The 19,830-nt window shown below is 37.4% G+C and overlaps 1 protein-coding gene and 1 long non-coding RNA gene across 4 annotated transcripts in view; one reads left to right on the top strand and one right to left on the bottom strand.

The window, feature by feature from the left end:
• Positions 1-19,830, top strand: part of micu3a (mitochondrial calcium uptake family, member 3a) — a 195,917-nt gene that overhangs the window by 47,691 nt on the left and 128,396 nt on the right. For all 3 annotated transcript variants that reach the window (XM_069924577.1, XM_069924576.1, XM_069924578.1), the window contains exons 3-5: positions 1,046-1,077; positions 6,181-6,259; positions 18,438-18,485. In XM_069924577.1, the coding sequence (XP_069780678.1) occupies positions 1,046-1,077; positions 6,181-6,259; positions 18,438-18,485 (159 nt within the window). The remainder of the gene's footprint in view (positions 1-1,045; positions 1,078-6,180; positions 6,260-18,437; positions 18,486-19,830) is intronic.
• Positions 1-19,830, bottom strand: part of LOC138757375 (uncharacterized) — a 95,900-nt gene that overhangs the window by 16,510 nt on the left and 59,560 nt on the right. Inside the window, exon 2 of the long non-coding RNA XR_011353542.1 lies at positions 16,653-16,721. This is a non-coding gene — a long non-coding RNA (uncharacterized lncRNA). The remainder of the gene's footprint in view (positions 1-16,652; positions 16,722-19,830) is intronic.

Here is a 19,830-nt window from a genome sequence, read left to right as displayed (position 1 = left end):
GAATCACTGTTCTTTACTCAGTTGTTACTGAAATATTTTGCTTGAGAAAAATTGTCATTGGCCCATTTTCTTTGGTGTTACAAAACTGTGAACATGAGTCAATTAGGTACGATTAAAACAGTGTTTTTCAAATTTTACTAATTACAAAGCACCTGTGGCATAGGGAATACTTAAAGTTGTATGTGAGTGGAAAGATAAAGGTTGAGAACCACTGCTTTAGGGTATCCTGCAAGAGGACTCACAAGTCCCTTTGCACCTCAGAATTTTCAATACATATCTCTGATCTTGCTGATTATATGCTGCTTCTGAAGTAACTTGTTTCACTTTTAAAGTTATTTACCTTGTTTTCAAATCTCTCTGTGGCTACAACTCTTCCGATTTTGTTGCTTCCTCATAGTCCTGGAGATATACAGAATGGGAAACCACTCTTTCAGCCCATCAAGTCTGCCCTGCCCAGCAGCTACCCATTTATACTGTTCCTTTGTTATTTTTATCCTTCCCCCATTCTCATCAACTCCTCTACACACCTACAAACTCAGGTCCAATTAACCATGAACCTGCACATCTTTGGAATATGGTGGCAAATCAGAGCATCACAAGAAACACACACAAATGTATGGTGAACATGCCCACTTCACACAGACAGGACTTGAGGGCAGGATTGAACCTGGATTTAACTCCTTTTGTCCTTCAACTGTTGAATATTCTGGTCAATGGTGCATGCTACTGGAGATGTGAACTTTTCTGCTTACAAATTAATAGCATTTTTTTACAGGGAACAATTTAATTTCCTTTTAAAGGATTTCCTAAACTTCCACACTCATCTTAAATACCATCTTTTTTTTTTCACTAACCAATAAAAATGTAAAAATAGTCCATCAAAATGTATCTTGTAGTTCAGTATGGTCATAAAGACAGTCTCTAAATTAAGCCACAATCTCTTTTGCTTGGGCATAAAGCTTATCAATAAGTATTGCTTTTTTATTTAAATATGTGAATACTGATATAATCTTGGCAACTTAACACTTAATTCTTTTTTTTGCAGATATAAAGCCTCGGAAATCACTCTCAAGGCAGGTGAGTGATTTTTGAGACATGGAACCAATTTTCACTTCTGACTAAACTTGAAAACTTGCTATCAAGCTAGGTTCTAACTCCAAAACTAAAAGATTCCTTGCTTAGTTTTGACTTTCAGAAGACCACTTTTGTTTTCTAATCCCTTTATCTATGTCAAATATGACAATGTTTGCTTTGCTAATTCTGCATGCAAAACCGTGACAGTTCATAGATTTTAATTAAAGATATAAAAGAGCTTCAGATGTCCTTTTTTTTACAGAATAAAATCAACTGACTTTATATTATTGATCTAACATCAAATTCAATTTGTCAGAAGAGCAAGGTATATTTAAAGTTCTTCAATGCCATTTCAGAAACTGCAATTTTACTCTATAAATTTTAACTGATTTTATGTTGTGTCTAAAAGTTGTAAATTCTGGAAATCATTATATAATCACAGAAGCAATAATTGCCAGAAGATTAAAAATATTTAATCATTTTCAGTATTCTATCTTATTCAATTTATTGTTATGTATGTAAGATATGTTAAAAATTCCTTCGAATGACCTGCAAAGAAAAACAGAGTCATCAAGTAATCAGCACCATTATTAAAGCAAGAAAGAAGTGCAAAAAAAATCTCTTCAGAATGATCATGGCCATGGATCTTGTCACCTCCTCTGATGTAGCTGCCCTGAGTGTTGTTCAGTGGCAAACCAAAGTTTGAGGCCCCGCACTGCTTCCATGTTAGCCTTTGCTCCTCCCCTTTTCCCTTCCCCTCCTTTTTAATTGGGCATCTATCTGTTTTTTCTATTCCCGATGAAGGACTCATTCATATTGCACTTGACCTCAGCATCCGGAGATTTTCTTGTTTAAAACCAGATTGCACCTTCTTGACCACTGCTTCTGAATCACAGAAGCATTAGGAAACCATTGGCACTTTAGGCTTGTTGGGAGGACTGCTGACCATCGTACCTGGACTAACCTTGGTCCCAATTCCTGATTGCCAGAAGCTGACTGCCATCAGCCAGCACCCAGGTGTGAGGCCTTTGGCTACCAAGCATTTAGCTGCTTGCACTCCATGCTGCAGCCAAGAGGGATGACAGAGGGCTCCCCATCTGCAGCATTTCTTCGGCTTGAACCTGGCTGACTGATCTGGTGCTGTGGTTTCCTTCTCTTCAGAATTCCTCAGAGATCGGCTTCTGCCAATTTGTCATCTTGGTTAAGGTTTGCGAGAACATTATATTTAATATTGTGTAGATAAGATGGATGTAAAAGAGGATAAATGCATCATAAACTCTTTATTTAAATAAATCCACCATATGTAAAAGATAGATGGGTGGGGGTGTCTTGACAGGATGGAAGAATTTAGAACCAGTGGTCCCTGTTTAAGAAGAAAAGTTCACCCCTGAAGACAGATGAGGAGATATTTTCTCCTTTCAGAAACTCATGAGGTGCAGACAGCCTTTAAATATTTTTTTAGTACAATAGAGGTAGGTAGATTCTTGAAAAGCAAGGAATTAAAAGAACATTGAGGGTAGGCAGCATTGTGCAGTCAAAGCTGAAAGCAGATTTCTTTTATCATTAAATGGGACAGACTTGGTCTGAGTGGTCTACATTGTATGTTCATATATTTGTATATTAAATAACACACTAATTTTGAATGATTTCTTTGCCTCGGTATTCACTAGGGAAAAAAATATTGAACCAGTTGAAGTAAAGAAAAATAGTGGGGAGGTCATGAAGCATATAAGGATAACCGAGGAGGTAATGATGGCTGTGTTGAAAAAGATAAAGGTGGATAAATCTCCGGGACCAGACAAAATATTCCCAAGGACACTCAGGGAGGCTTGTGGACAGATAGTGGGGCCATTAACAGAGATATTTAGGATGTCACTGGTCACGGGGGTAGTGCCAGAGGATTGGAGGGTGGCACATGTGGTTCCACTGTTTAAGAAAGGGTCCAAATGTAAACCTGGGAATTACAGGCCCGTGAGTCTGACGTCTGTGGTGGATAAGTTGATGGAAAATGTTCTGAGGGATGGTATTTACAAATATTTGGAGGTACAGGGATTGATAGGGAGTAATCAGTGTGGTTTTGTCAGGGGTAGATCATGCTTAACAAACCTGATTGAGTTTTTCGAGGGGGTTACGAAAAAGGTTGATGAAGGGAAAGCTGTGGATATTGTCTATTTAGACTTTAGTAAAGCTTTTGACAAAGTTCCCCATAGGAGGTTAGGAAAAAAGGTGGAGGCATTAGGTATAAATAAGGAGGTAGTGCAATGGATTCAGCAATGGTTGGATGGGAGGTGTCAGAGAGTAGTGGTGGAAAATTGTTTGTCCAATTGGAGGCCGGTGACTAGTGGAGTTCTCAAGGATCGGTCCTGGGTCCACTATTGTTTGTTATATATATTAACGATCTGGAAGTAGGGGTGGAGAATTGGATAAGCAAGTTTGCGGATGATACAAAGATTGGTGGTGTTGTGGACAGTGAGGAAGATTACCGTAGATTAAAAGGTGATTTAGGAAGGCTGGAGGTGTGGACTGAGAAATGGCTGATGGAATTTAATACAGATAACTGTGAGGTGTTACATTTTGGAAAGGCAAATCTAAATAGATCATATGCTAAATGGTAGGCTATTGAGATGTGCAGAGCAACAAAGGGATTTAGGAGTGATGGTAAATAGTACCCTCAAGGCTGATACTCAGGTAGATGGTGTGGTGAAGAAGGCATTTGGAATGTTGGCCTTCATAAATCGGAGTATTGAATTCAAGAGTAGGGAGGTTATGATGAAATTGTACAAGGCATTGGTGAGGCCAAATTTGGAGTACTGTGTACAGTTTTGGTCACCAAATTATAGGAAAGATATAAACAAAATAGAGAGAGTACAGAGAAGGTTCACAAGAATGTTGACAGGATTTCAAGGTTTGAGTTACAGGGAAAGGTTGTGCAGACTAGGGATTTTTTCTCTGGAGCGTAGAAGATTGAGTGGGGACTTGATAGAGGTGTTTAAGATTTTAAAAGGGACAGACAGAGTAAATGTGGATAGGCTTTTTCAATTAAGAGTGGGGGAGATTCAAACTAGAGGGCATGGCTTAAGATTGAAGGGGGAAAATTATAAAGGGAACATGAGAGGAAATTTCTTTACGCAAAGGGTGGTAGGGATGTGGAATGAGCTTCCGGCAGACGTAGTTGAACCAGGATCATTGATTACATTTAAGGAAAGACTGGATAGTTACATGGAGAGGAGAGGACTGGAGGGGTATGGACCGGGTGCTGGTCAGTGGGACTAGGAGGGTGGGGATTTGTTACGGCATGGACTAGTAGGGCCGAACTGGCCTGTTCTGTGCTGTAAGTGGTTATATGGTTAACACAGATTATGTGATCTAAACAAGTGCAACAGAATGCATTTCAGCTAGTCAAAGAGGGTGAGGGCATATGTAGCAGTTTACTAAGGTATGTTGTTGAACAGAGGGACCTTGCAGTTCATATCCAAAGTTCCCCGAAATAGGAAACACAGGTATATGAGGGTAATGAAGAAGCTACATGGTCTGTTTGCCCTCACGATTTGGGAAATCATGTTTCAACTTTACAAGATATTTGTTCATCTATACTTGGAGTACTGTGTGCAGAATGTGGTTGCACTGGAGAGAGGACAGAGCAATTCACCAGGATGTTGCCTAGAGTGGAGGAATTTATTTATGGGGAAAGATTAGACTGGTTCGAATGAAAGAGATAGAGGCATTTGCTGATGGAGGTACATAAAAGTAAAAGAGGCATAGATGGTCAGAATCTTCTTCCCATGATAGCGCTAAAAAAAAATACTAAGATGAGAAAAAAACTTTAAAGGGGATTTGAGGGAAAAGTTTTTACAGTCACTGATAACTGAAACTTGTTGCCAGAAGAGGAAGTGGAATCAGATATGATCACTATATTTAAGATTCATTTAGACTGACACATAAATAGGCAAGTATTAATGGGGGCAAATGGAATTGGTATAGATGGGTATAAATGTCAGTATCGACATGGTGCTGTAGGCCTCTATGACTAGAACTTTATGACTCGTATGCATCCACATTTAGCACTGTCCAAGAATGGCTGCATCAAACTGTCTGCAGTGAGCTTCGCTGGTAGTGTGTTGTGCTAATGGCTGGCTCCACCCCCATCTGCTCACATATAACCTTGGTTTCCTGCCTAAACCTCGAACCCTTCTGAAGACTACTGTAAGACCCTACCCATAGTTATAAGCTAGTCATGAGAGCTTTTATTCATGCTACACTGTCACAAAATCAAGTTTGGTTAATTATATAGCCAGTGGATTGAAAAAAAATGTATCAGTAGTATGTATGTAATTTGGTCTCCTGTTTTTATTTGTCCCTATATGTTTGTTTCCTTTGGTTTCAGTTACAGGTATATCCCACTTTACAAAACTAGAGCGTTCCTACAAAACCTTTTGTAAGCTGAAATAGCATAAAGTGAAGACCAAAGGGCCACAGCCAGAAAAAGTTGACAATGCCTAGTTTAAAGTATATTCAAGAGAGTTACACAATTGTAACTAATTGTAAATGAGCTTAAGTTTACAATGGCTTAAGATTGGGAGGTTAGTCAAGCTAGAAATTAATTACAGGTATACCCCATTTTACGAATACTTGTTTTATGAAAATTCGCTTTTACGAAGAAACCTGTGTTTGCTTTTACAAAAGGATTCCAACTCCTCAAAAACCCATTCAAATCCACAGTACTTCATTCCCTATTATACCACATAGACCTCATTTGTATAATCATCCAGTTAAATTCCCATTTGTCATTCACCTCTACCTTTAAGACTCTTTCAATGTGACATAAAAATAGAAATGCTTGAAATGCTCAGCAGGTCAGGCTGTATCTATGAAAGGAGAAATTGTTAATATTTTAGGTCCTGAACCCATCATTATACCATCTTCATTCACAAAATCTAATTGATAAATTTTGGATCTGAAAATTGTGTAGAAATATAATCAGAAACTTTACCAAAATATTCCAGAAATTATATATACAGGTACTTTGTAGCATAAATAACTAATTTAAAAATACATTTTTGAATATGTCTTTTCATGAGGAATTCTATTTCCAAATGTAACTTACAGGATTTAGAAAATATGCTGTCAGAAACTCCACCAGCATGGAAAGGCTCATCAAGACTTTTTCGAAATTTGTGTGATAGAGGTGAGTAAGACTTGATAAATTGTTACCTCTTGATAAATTGTTACCTCTTGATAAATTATTACTCTCTTGATAAATTATTCCTTGTTGAGCCATGATATTTGTGGTCAATTGTGGACTCCTGGTAGCAACCAGATAAAACCAGACACGTAGAGGAATTTATTAAAGGAGGAAATAAAGGAAGGAAAGTAGGTCGTCAAGAAGGACATATTCCAGATTGGAGCATCCAATTACTGAAGGTTCTGGAAAGGTAAAGTAAAGGGGAATTGGAGATGTGCTGAATGTGCAGTTGGTTAGGGTGAGGAGAGCCCATGAAGGGTTTCTTCTTTTTTCTTTGGCTTGGCTTCGCGGACGAAGATTTCTTTTTTTCTTTGGCTTGGCTTCGCGGACGAAGATTTATGGAGGGGGTAAAAGTCCACGTCAGCTGCAGGCTCGTTTGTGGCTGACAAGTCCATATGACATTCAGACACGAGAATCTAGGGTTGGTTAATAAAAGCCTGCCTGAGGAAAGGGTGAACAGGAGATTTTAAAAAAAAAACCATGAAATAGAGTTTGAAACAAAGACCATCAAGACAATGTTGGAATATTTTTAAATTGTACGTACAGCCCGTAACACCCAAATACACCCTGGCCACTGTAATAGTGTTGTCCTAACTGCTATGCTAACTTGTACCATATCAATTAAGTTTTTTAAGTTCATTGGTCAAGTTTCAAAGTAAGTATGATGAAAGATATTTTGAGAGAGAAAATATTGTTTGCTATAACTAAACATGTTTGCTATAACATTTGGAAAATGACTTTTTAGTTGTTCTCTTTAAAGGAAAATATGGCCAATCATTAAAAAAATATTTTAACCATTTTCTTTTATGCACTGATTTAATGTATCTTCTATTTTAAGTTGCTCTGTATTTATAGTCCCTAACTGCCCTTGAAGAAGTGATGTTAGTTGCCTTCATGAACCTCTGTAGTTGTAAACTGTGTGATGCAGGAAATTTCAGAATTCTGATCCATTGTCATTGAGGGAACGTTGGTACATTTCCATGGCAGCAGAGCATGTGTCTAATTGTGGTATTCTCTTGTACCTTCTGCCTTTCTTCTCTGAATAGCATTGGGTGGAGTTAACAAAAATGCCTTCCGGGAGCACAGCAGATTCTGCATCAGTAATTATGAATAGTAGTCAATGAAATAGAGCTGCACTCATTCAGGCAAGTGGAGAGGGTATCTTATCAACCCACTCTCTACGTGATGCACATAAGGTTCTTGAAGCAAGTGAGAATGATTTGTGGCATTATTTCTGAGAAACTTAATTTTAAGATGAATAGCCTCCAACAACCTTAACCATCTTCCATTGGTAAATATGATTCCAATAAATAATAGTTTTTTCACTGACATCAACTATTTTCTGGCTTAGTGCCAAAGGCATTCACTCTCACTTTTGGAAATTCAGCAAGGCTATATAAATATGGAGCTGAGTGGACTGCCATTTCATAGCACTATAAATAACCTTTTCAGTCACTTACTAGGTGGCTGAAAGTTGATTAATGCAATAGGTTGAATTATATTGTCCTGCTTTGCTTATGGGCTCAGTTTTCTTTAGTCAGTTTATCGTATTGTTGAGCAGATTGTTAATGTTTTGGAGAATCTTGACTCGAGAAGAGGTGCATGTTGATGCTCATTGATTTAGCTAAAACCTGGCTTCCACAATGGGAATCTCAGGAGGAAATGAGATAGTTCTTCTCATTCAGCACTTCTCATGAATGTTTACAAATTCATCAGTTACCCTTTTGTGCTAAATTGGTGCTTCTACGTCATTGGGAATGTCTCTGCTGGTTTTTTCCATAGCTATTTCAATGTACACTACTATTCAGAACTGGATGTTGCAGAACCCCCAGAATATGGTTCTTTTCCATTATTAATAGAACTACTAAGTCCAACCTATCAGTGGTTGTTTCTGCTATTTTGTTTCAATGTAGTTGTCTGCTGTGTCTTTACCTGGCTGGTATTCCTGTTTTAGTTTTATCTGGAAGTACATATTATATTAGACTCTTCATTGAATTATAGTTGGTTCCTGGATCAATGATGCCCAGGTCATTTCTGTTTCCTGATTCCCAGGACCAGACCCAGTATTGTGCAGACAGTATAGGTAGATGGGTCCTTGAAGGCAACTGTAGTCTCTATAGCACTTTCCCCAGTGTTATCATTGCATCTAATTAAATTGTGACATTGTCCAAATGTTGAATTTTATTTAAAGTAATTGGACTAATTGAGACAGTTTAGAAATTGAATTAAAATTTGGGCAGGATAAAAAAGTGAAACATTATTTCTATATGAAGGAAAAAGAATAGAATTTAAAACATTTTCAGTCATAATCAAAATCCCTTGCTGGAGAACAGTAAAAAATTCACTCTTTCTAGTAAATGAAAGCTCAACAATCTGAGAAAACATCAATAATTATGGAAAGAATCACAAGATGTCTTTTTATCCAATTTTATGCAATTTAAATGTACTTTAAAGTAGCATTCCATACTTTCAATTTCTTTTAATGTAATGCTAATGTTTAGTCCCAATAAAGGTTTTGTTACAAAACATTCAGAAATGTTCATATTGAATGTATAGGTTTTGTTTAAATGAAAATAAATCTGCAAAAGTTTATTTAAAAGTTAGATTTATAAAAATAAATGTCTCCAAAACAAGAGTGTAGACCATTGTAATTTCTATAACATTATTCATCAAAGTAATTGGAAAAAATGCTAAAATTACTGTGATTTTTAAACCTTTGTTAGTTGGAGTTTATGCAATTTTAAAAACCTTAAATTTCCAAAATCTTGCTCATTGTTGATGGATAAGCTGCTATTAAAGCTTTGAAGAGTTCATTCCTACACTGTGAATACCTGTGATGTAGGTACTTTTCCACACTCAGACCAAACAGCTATGTTGGAATTGAAACTGAGCACCAGAACTAGGTTGAAACCTGTTAATCCTGGTGTTGAGTTTCAAACCAAAGCAAAGTCACTCACAAAGGTATTATGTTAGCCGTCAAACAAACCCTATCTTGGATGGAAACCTCATCTTTAGATGGCGTTGTGAAGGCATTCGAGAATGCCAAAGTCTGTTTGAGAGCCCTGGCTGGCAAGACAAATTATGTTAATTCTAATCACAGTGATCAGTATTAACTGTTAGAGTAGCATTAAGTTACAATGAATGTAAGAAAGCTTTTTGTAAGGTGTTGCTGTGGAATTTTTCTACTTAACATCTTCTGCATTGTCAGTGTCAATTATTTGAACAAGAATTTGAAGGCATTTACAAAGAAACTCAGCAACACTTTGTAATTCAGTAGGCATTAAGTATTTTCATTTGTGTAAACATAGATTATACCTGGAATATTGAGAATGGATCGTATATCACAAACATGACTGAAGGAGAAAAAAATTTGGATTTGAATCTGCAAGTTTTAATATAATCACGCAAGAACATATTTGATATGAGTATCGATTATTTTCAAGTTCATGGATAAATTAATTTTGTATGATTTTAAGGTGTGTGTTGTATGTTATTTAACACCCTGCCAGCGTGTTGGCCTTCATGATATGCATATTGCTTCCCTAGAAAATGTGGTTCAAACCTTCGGAAGTGTGCAACCTTAATATAAGCAATGCAGTTAGATTTTAGGAAAAAATCATTCCCGGGAAGCTTTTAACTATGCTATATAATTTTTATAAATTTGTTCAGTAAATTGATTGTTTTTAATCAGTCTTGCATTTTATTTTTCTATTAATGGAGCTTTGTCACATGTTCTACTATTGCAAACAATACAATTCTGCAATGTTTTAAATTAGCAAACATGTACATTTCATACAGCTATTATCAATCACCCCACCTTGGGTCATGCAATTACTTCCAATGGGAAGATGGCACCAAATATTTTTCCTTATCATTGTTCACTGGGTTGCCACTTATTATCTTAAGTATATCAACTATTGGAGCCAAAAGCAACTGTTCAATGAGTAATATAAAGACTGTTAAATTTCATTTATGTAATACACTTAAACACCCAAGTGATATAAAATAGACCTTTGCAGATTTATTTTCATACATTGATTCATAAACAGAGGTAACTAACACACCAATACTACCACAAATAGACTATTGAGGACAGGTCAAAATAATATACTTTTCTCAAGTATTTAATTAAAATATTTAAAGGTATTTCACATGAAAAATGTTATGAGCCCAGAGGACCCCAAAACCCAGTAGCAATGGATATTCACCAAGACAAATGGTTACTTAAACAAAAGTTTCTTTTAATTATCTTTAAATATTAAAACAGAATTAAATTTTAACTTATCATTGTTAACTTACTTAATCTAACTTAACCCCCTTCTAATTCTAAGCGCATGTGTATGTAATGTGTGTGTAAGTACAGACAAGTCCTTTGGTTCACAGTCCAATCTCACTTCTCATTTCTCCAAATTCACTGGTTGCAAACAATTCTTATACTGTGGATAGAATTTAACATTTATAAAGTTCACCAGGCTTTGATGCTTGAAAGGTAAATGGGTACTGCTCAGAAAGGTTCTTGTCGGTTTTCAGAGAGATTTGTTGTTCCAGGACATCCACAACTGATTCCTTTTTAATCAGCTACTTCAGTGTCTTGCTGACAAAACTTACCCCTTCAGGGTTCTCCAGATGATCACCTCTTTCTTTCAGGTCACCACAGAGTTCCTTTTTGTTTCTCTTATTTCAAGTGAAACATTAGACAGCCAGTCCTCTCCTCTTGCATGAACCACGAGGGCTTTGACCAGGCCGTCTTCCAAAGGGGGGCTTCCACAAACTTGCCAGCTTGTCCTGTTCCAGTCCCAGCTGCTGTCTGCTGGCTGAAACATTGTACAGGTGATCTCTGTCTCTGTCCTTCTTTCTCTCTCCCTCTCTGACACAGAGAGAAAAGCCTGTTTGACTCTGCTTGCAAAACCACTTGACTCTCCTAGAACAACAAGTTCTCTTCCAGACAATGTGTGGCTCCAGCAAGATCTTTCATCTTTTGCCTTTTGTAAACAACAATCCATTAGTGAAGTCTTTTGAGCACTCTCCAAGGCTCTCGCAAAAGTTGTGGGGCAGATATGTCTAGCATTAGCAAAGCTCCAGTATTTCAAATAAGATCTGTTTTAAAATGTTTGTATGTAACCTTCTCGAACAAACCTTTCCCAATTTATCTATATACTCTGTTACAATACAATGAAATAAAAATTGACAGCAAGTCAAAGAAAAAAGCTTCAGAAAAGGTAACCAGAAAGTTGGTTGAAGAGACAAATTTGAGGAATACCTTAAAGTAGTGGCAAATTGAGAAATTTGCAGAGGGTTTTCAGGTGATTTAAGTCTAGTCGACTGCATATTTGGTTGATGGTGATGAAGGGAGGAGTGAATTGAGTAAGAGGCACAGTGTTTATGGAGGATTGTATTGCTTGATTGTGGTGGACAACATCAGTGCTATGAAAGCATTTGAAGGTGAGTATGGGAACTGATATTTTCAGGACTGCAAGCTAATAGAAGTCATTGTGTACAGTGATGATTTAATTGACCCAAACCAAAGCTAGGATACAAACAGCAGGTCATCTGAAAATTGTGGAGACTGGAAGATGTGTGATTGACCAGGAGAGGGTTGGGGTTGTAGACAGCCTGGAAGTAACAGCTCTATGGAAGAAGATCAAAGGAGACAATGAGTTGAAGTAAGGGCAGAATTGAACTGTCTTCGGAATGGAGTTTGTATGTTATTGATACTTTGCCAATCTGAGGTTAGCCAATGTGGGAAATTGAAGATTATGACTTTTGTCATCTTTGAAAGAAATCTGGGTTCACCCATGGCTGTATTTCAGATATTCGTACCGCAGAGACAGTAGAAAGTTCAATCATATAATGGGGTGTGAATAGTTCACAGAAGAGGAAGAGTAGTACATTGTAGTCATGTTTTGAGGAAATATCTGTGATATTGATTAGGTTTTCCAGTAGCAGTGTAAACCTGCTTTTTAAAGTTTAAAACATTGGATATAGGGAAAGTGGGGTATGAGTTTTTAAGGCAAAAGCATTTTGGAGGAGAAAGGGGGTGGAGATGGGGTTGCACGAAGAAAAGGCAGGAGTGGATTTTAGAGTGAGGCTCATGCTGATGACAAATGTGCAAAGGTAAATCCGGCAGAGGTATTATTGTGGACTTTAGTCATGGGAGAAGTGCTGAAAGTCAGGAGGGTTTTGCTAATGCTGCCTTTATTTCAGAAGAGGCACAAGGGTAGCCAGGGAACAGGCCAGTGAATGGGGATGGATCGTATATCACATGCCTGAAGGATAAATAAAGATTGGATTTGAATTTGCAATTTTCAATACAATCACAAAAGACCATATTTCCTATAAATCTATTGATTATTTTCAAGTTCATGGATAAATTAATATTGCACAATTTTAAGGCATGTGTTGTTTAGAAGAAGATCAAAGGAGGGAATTCTGAGGGACAGGATCCATCAGCATTTTGAAAGTCATGGTCTGATTAGGGATATTTAATATGGCTTTGTGTGTGGGAAATGATGTCTCACAAATTTGATTGTGGTTTCTGAAGAGGTGACAAAAAGGATTGTTTAGAGCATGGCAATGGCTGTTAGCTGCATGGGCTTATACAAGATCCCACATGGTCGGCTAGTCCAGAAGGTCTGATTGCATGGAGTTGAATGTGAGCTGGTCAATTGGATACAAAACTGCCTTAATGGTAATGAAAGATAGGTTTTCAGATTGGAGGAATGTGACCAGTAGTGTGCAACAAGGAACAGTTCTAGTCCACAGTTGCTTGTCATGTATATTAATGAGTTGATTACAATGCAGTTAATATGGATGGCAAATTGCTGGATGATGCCAATTTTGGTGATGTAGTTAATAGGAAGTAAGTAATCTAAGATTACAATAGGATGTAGGTCAACTGGGAAAGTGAGCCAAGGGACAGCAGATGAAATTACAGACAAATAAGAAGTGTTGCATAGTGATATGTTAAGGGAAGGGTGTGCATAGTAAATGGTAGGGCCTTGGAGGATGTTGAAGAACAGAGAGACTGGGTACATAGTTACTTAAGAATGATAACATAAAGTAGTGAAGGCAGTGTTTGGCACATTTTACCTTCATCAGGCAGAGCATTGAGTACAGGCATTGTGTGTCATGTTACAATTGTACAAGACATTGTTGAGATAAAGCTTGGATCATTATGCGCAGTTCAACACTTTCCACTGCTCTCCCATTCACTGTGCAAGTGCCTACCCTGGTTTAACATACCAAAATGTGAAAATTGATGCAGAAAAGATTCACAAAAATGTTGCTGGAACTGGAGAGTTGAACTATGAGGAGAAACTAATAAGCTGTGACTTTGTTCCCTGAAGCATAGGAAGCTGAGGGGTGACTATATAGAGATTTATAAAATCAGGAGCTGCAGCATAGACAAGATAAATAATCATTGTCATTTTCCAGAGCAGTGGAATCCAAAACTAGAGGGCATAGATTTAAGGTAAGAGGGAAAAGGAGCCTGAGGGGTAGCTTCTTCCATACAGAAGGTGGTACATATCTGCTACAGGTTTGCCAGTGGAAATAGTAAATGTCTGTATAATTACAAACTTTAAAAGACATTTGGACAGGTGCATGGTTGAAAAGATTACAAGTGTGATGGCCAAATACAAACAAATATGATTAGCTTGGATAGACAATTTATTCAGTATGAACAAGTTGGACTGAGGGGCCTGTATCCATGCAGTAAAATTCTAAGGTGTTACACCGTTACTATTAACAAGATGGTACAATTGTAATGATCAAAACCAATCTGAAATGGGACAATTTGTCTTTTATACTGTAATATGTAAAGAATATATTTTTATTCTAAGTTGTTCCTTGACTTTTATAAATATGCTTGCATTTATTTTACCATCAGGCACACAAATAAGTTTCTCGCAGTCACATTTCATGAGCATTCTAAGTGTTAGCCTTCTGTTCCATCTTGCTTTCGTTTGACACAAATTTCAATATGGTACATTTTCACATTTAAGAGCCCTACTCAAATTATATCTTGTAAAGTCTAGGATAATTATACAGTAAATAATATGCTCTTTCAGACATAGAACAGTTGAGAGACTTCTGTGGATCTGGAGATTTCAAAGATAAAAGTGCAATTTGATCACTGAAGTATTTGAACATGAAGATGTAAATGCAATGTAGAGTTTCTTCGAACTAAATGTAATAATTTTCAATGCAAGATGAGTTTGTGAAGTTATTGCACTGAAACTATACACTTCTTTCGTGACACCAACCTAATAAACCTACTGGAATGATTCCCAGATTGTTATTTTCCACAAACAACTTTGTATGTTATCGCAAACTTAATTTGCATTGTACGTAGGAAAAAATCCCAAGATTTTGTGCCTGCGACACTCACTGCTGATTCCCATTTCCCCACACCTACTTGTTTTCCTTCCATAAAGTAAAACCTGTTGGCTAAGGACACTCTTGGCATCCTGAAGACCTCAATAGCCCCAAGGCTTTGTACAACATAACTAGGATAAGTTAAGTTTATTGTCATCCGATTGCACAAGTACAACCCAACAAAACAGCATTCTCCGGTCCTCAGTGCAAAACACGTAGACAAACAGCGAGACATAACATACATGCAGGCGAACAATATGTATACAGGACAAGTATTCATATACATATAATTAAATAAATATTGCATGGATGGTTAGTGTGAGCAATTCCTTTGGTCGTTCAACCTTCTGCCCATGGGAAGAAACTGTTCCTCAGCCTGGTGGTGCTGGCTCTGATACTCCTGTATCACTTTCCTGACGGGAACAGCTAAAAGATGCCGTATGCAGGGTGAAAAGAGTCCTCAGTGATTTGCGCAACCGCTTCAGACAATGATCCCGGTAGATCACATCGATTTTTAGGGGTGGGGAAGAGCCTGGTTTGGGATGGAGACTCCAGTGATTCTCTCTGCCACTCTTGTGATCCTGTGAATGAACCTCCGATCCATTTCTCTGCAACAACCATACCACGTGGTGATGCAGCCAGCTAGGATGCTCTTGATAGAGCTCCTGTAGAAAGTTGACATGATGGTGGCTGGTAGCCTTGCCCACCAGTCTTCTCAGGAGTGCAGTCACTGTTGTGCCTTCCTTACAAGTGAAGAGATGTGTGTCCAAGATAGGTCACTAGTTAAGTGAACTCCAAGGAATTTGGTGCTTTCCACTCTCTACCACAGAGTTGTTGATATGTAGTGGAAGGTGGTTGTTCCTGGCCCTGATGAAGTCCACAATCATCTCCTTTGTTTTGTCCACATTGAGCCTCAGGTTGTTACTCACGCCACATCATGAAATTTCCCACCTCTTCTCTGTAGTGTGACTTATTTTTGTTGGTGATGAGGCCAACTACTGTTGGAGCTGGATCTGACGTTCCAGTCTTGGGTCAGAAGTGTGAATAAGAGCGGGCTAAGCACAAAGCCCTGAGGTGTGCCAGTGCTCAGCGTGACGGTGCTGAACGTTGTGCTACCGACCGACCCAGGCAGACTATGGTTTTTCTGTTAAGAAGTCCAGAATCCAAGGGGGAATGTTGATTCCCAGCAAGAACAGCTTCTCCACCAGCCTCTGGGGAATGATCATATTAAACATTCAGCTGAAATCGATGAACAGTGACCTCGCGTATGAGACATTGTTCTCCAGGAGGGTCAGGATGGAGTGAAGGGACATGGCTATAGCATCGTCAGTGGAACAGATTCTTCTGTAGATGAATTGAAATGGGTTCAACATTTGTGGGAGGTGTGCTTTGATGCATTCCATCACCAGATGCTCAAACTTTTCATAATGGTGGAGGTCATTGCCACAGGGTGGTAGTCATGAGGCGTGTTATTGACTCCCTCTTGAGTACCAGAATGATAGTGGCTGTCTTGTACTCTGTGGGAATGATGGACTGCTGTAGTGAGATGTTGAATATGTCCATGAAGACCACATCAATTGCTCTACGCAGTCCTCAGTACCCGACCAGGCATGTTGTCTGGTCCTGCTGCCTTGTGTGGGTTCATCTTGGATAGTATTCTCCTCACCTCTCCCATGGCTATGCAGAGGCCCCATTTGTTAGGGGGATTCAGAGCTTTGTTCGGTATCATTTGGTGGGTGGAAGAGAACAGGTTCAGTGTGCAAAACTTTGACAGATGTCATCCATCCTCTTAGCACTGCCATTAATTTAAAATGTATGGAATATTATACATTCTGAAAAATGACTAAAAATGAAAAAGACAAATGAAATTTCATATTTTTAAACTGCAATAGTTGTATTTATCATTGCTCTAACAAATAAATTGGGATTGGTTTAATATTTTTCAGAATTTTCTTCATACCTGTAAAATCTCCACTGAAGTGAATGTACTTGCAGATGCTGTCCAGATAGATGTATTCTGGTTTAGAATCTATGAGCAAATATTGCAACATGAGCATTATAAAATCTCAACATGTGGTGTTCCACAGTTGGGCCCAGCAGTGGACTTTACTGTTGGAAGAGATGTAAACTTTTATCAGAACTGAAGTCATGAATTTGTTTTTTGTGTCCACTTTTATGAATAGTTAATGTAAAATGGAATGGATCAAATTACTCTTTCACACTTGGTGTCCTAAAATAGTTAATTTTTTTTAGACACCCTGCATGGTAATAGTCCATTTCAACCCACGAGTCCGTGCTGCCCAATTTACACTCCATTAACTTAAACCCACGCAGACATAAGGAGAACATGCAAACTCCTGACTGACCATGTGGGATTCGAACCCTGGTCCGGTCCCAATCGCTGGTGCTGTAAATTTAAAAAGGGTGGCGTGGTATTTTTGTTTTGGTTTGATTTTTAAATTATGTTTAATTCACTTTGTGTGTTATTTTCTTATTTGGGATTCAAATAGTATCAGCTTTCCTGACAAAACCAGGAAGAATAGTGAAAACTGACATGAGGTTAAAACCCTCTGAAAGATTTGACAATACCACTAAAATTTAAAATTATCTGCAGTAATTTTGAAGGAAATGTAAATATTCTGCAAGGATAACAAGTGAGTTAATGCAAAATGTTTTCCAGCAGTAAAGATCTAATGTGGAGAGGAAACTGATTTTCTTTCAAATAAATATGTTTTGGGAAAAAAAGTCCAAAAGTGTATCAAGTATAATTGCTCCCCTCATTAGACTTTTGGAATGCTCTGCAAAGTTTTCAGGTTCTCATTTACTTGCCTAGTGCCATCAATTAACTTCTGACTCATCATGTTTGGAACGGGTTTGATATCATGCATGCTTGATGGTATCCTTTCAAAATTGCATTAGTGAAGCAAGACCTCTGAAAATGTAAAGCCTTTTTAACTTTGTTTTACACCTCTCTTATCATGGTGCCAAGATAAAAACGATATTCTCACATCCATGAATAGATTTTAAAGACCATATACATTTTCTTGTTAATTTTTTCAAGACTTCTTTATGTATTCTTTGTCATCTTTCTGGAAGTCTTTTTCTGTGATAACTATTCCAAAATCTTTCTCCCATAGCCTCAGTGTAGTCAGCCATAACTGTCCGACTATTAGTCACAATCTACCACTGTGGACAAAGGAGCAAATGCTTCAGATTCTAGTAGTTTGCTTCATGTTTACTCATTTGTTGCTCATTGGATGCTGTTCTCTTTGTAAGATGGCAATCTCTTTGTTATTAAACAAATAAAAACAAAAAAAAACTGTTCACACTAATTGAGTAATTACCTGGGATGTTTTACACCTGGTTATCAAAACCCAAGGAGCATCTTATCAGCAGATGAATGTCATATTGGTATCTTAATTTTGTTTGCGTTTGTAGCCACTGAGAAGGTCAATTATACCATTTGTTCTCTATTTTTATATGCTTTAGGGAACAAAAGCAGTAGGTTGTAAAGTTAGAAGACAACCTCAACAAATGCACTTTAACATTTGGGTCTAGTATAAACAGGAAACTTTGTTCTCAAATGTAAAAGCTTATTTCACTAACTAAACTATGGTTTAGACATAATAGAAAACATTAGGGCATGCACTTCCGTTCATACACCCTCCGTGCAATGTTTTATTAAAGTGCTGAACATCTGAAGTTAATTTTTTAATAGTAATCGGTTATACCATTTTCTTTCTAGGTCTGATTGCCTACACTGAATATTTGTTTCTTTTGTGCATACTGACAAGTGAGTCCAGAAAATGGCATGTTTAATCATTTCAAATAATATTTTGCACATTTTAGAACTTTACATGGTATATTTTGCAAATCATTATAAATTATAAGCAAAGCAAACCACAATTTCATTTTCCTAATATTTCTGTTGTATTAATATTTTTAATTTGAGAATAAATTGAAACAACTTGTATCAAAGTAATCGCAATAATAATTTCTTTTTCAATATGTTCGATATTTCTTTTAAGCATTAGTTTATTAGGTTGCCAACTATTACAACGGCAAATACCTTAAATACAGAACATATTTGTCAATTTCTACTACTTCATAACATAATATGTTTTGTTTACATTTCCTTATTTAAAATATTTTTGGTTGATTTTGAAATGATAGAAATAGAGTCTATTTTAAATTTGTTGTTCATTTGCATTTTTAATTTTCTACTCTTTAACCTGATTTACTTGTAATATGATGGTTTCTAATGAGTTTATAGAACCATAGAACGATTACAGCACAGAAATAGGCCACTTCAGCCCCACTAGTCTGTGCCAAACCATTTTTTCTTGCCTAGTCCCACTGGCCTGCACTCAGCCCATGGCCCTCTATACCTCTCCCATCCATATTCCTGTCCAAATTTCCCTAAATGTTAAAATCGAGCCTGCATCTACCACCTCAGCTGAAAGCTTGATCCATACTCCCACCATTTTCTGAGTGAAGAAGTTCCCTCTAAACTTTTCACCCTTAACCCATGTCCTCTTGTTTGAACCTCACCCACCCTCAATGGAAAAAAAAAGTCTATCCCTCTGTCTATCCCCCTCATAATTTTAAATACCTCTATCAAATCACCCCTCATTCTTCTATGCTCCAGGGAATAAAGTCCTAATTTATTTAACCTTTCCCTGTACTTCAGTCCCTGAAGTCCAGGCAACATCTTAGTAAATCTACTCTGCACTCTCTCTATCTTATTGATATCCTTCCTGTAGTTGAACATCAAAAACTGCACACAATACTCCATAATAGGCCTGACCAATATCTTATACAACTCCTGTACTCAGTACTTTGATTTATGAAGGCCAATATGCCAAAACATTTCTTTACAACCATATCCACATGTGAAGCCACTTTCAAGGAATTATGTATCTGTATTCCCAGATCCCTCTGTTCTACATCACTCCTCAATGCCCTACCATTTACTGTATATGTGTTTTGTTGGTTTGTCCCTCCAAAATGCAACATCTCACACTTGCTGCAATAAATTCCATCTACCATTTTTCAACCCACTTTATCAGCTGGTCCAGATTCCTCTGTAAGCTTTGAAAATCTTCTTCGCTGTCAACACCGCCTCAAATCTTAGTGTC

This window comes from Narcine bancroftii, chromosome 3 (genome assembly GCF_036971445.1).
Source record: "Narcine bancroftii isolate sNarBan1 chromosome 3, sNarBan1.hap1, whole genome shotgun sequence".
Lineage (NCBI taxonomy): Eukaryota > Metazoa > Chordata > Chondrichthyes > Torpediniformes > Narcinidae > Narcine > Narcine bancroftii.
The sequence above is the reverse complement of the archived record's forward strand: the minus strand, read 5'-3'. Positions and strand labels throughout refer to the sequence as shown.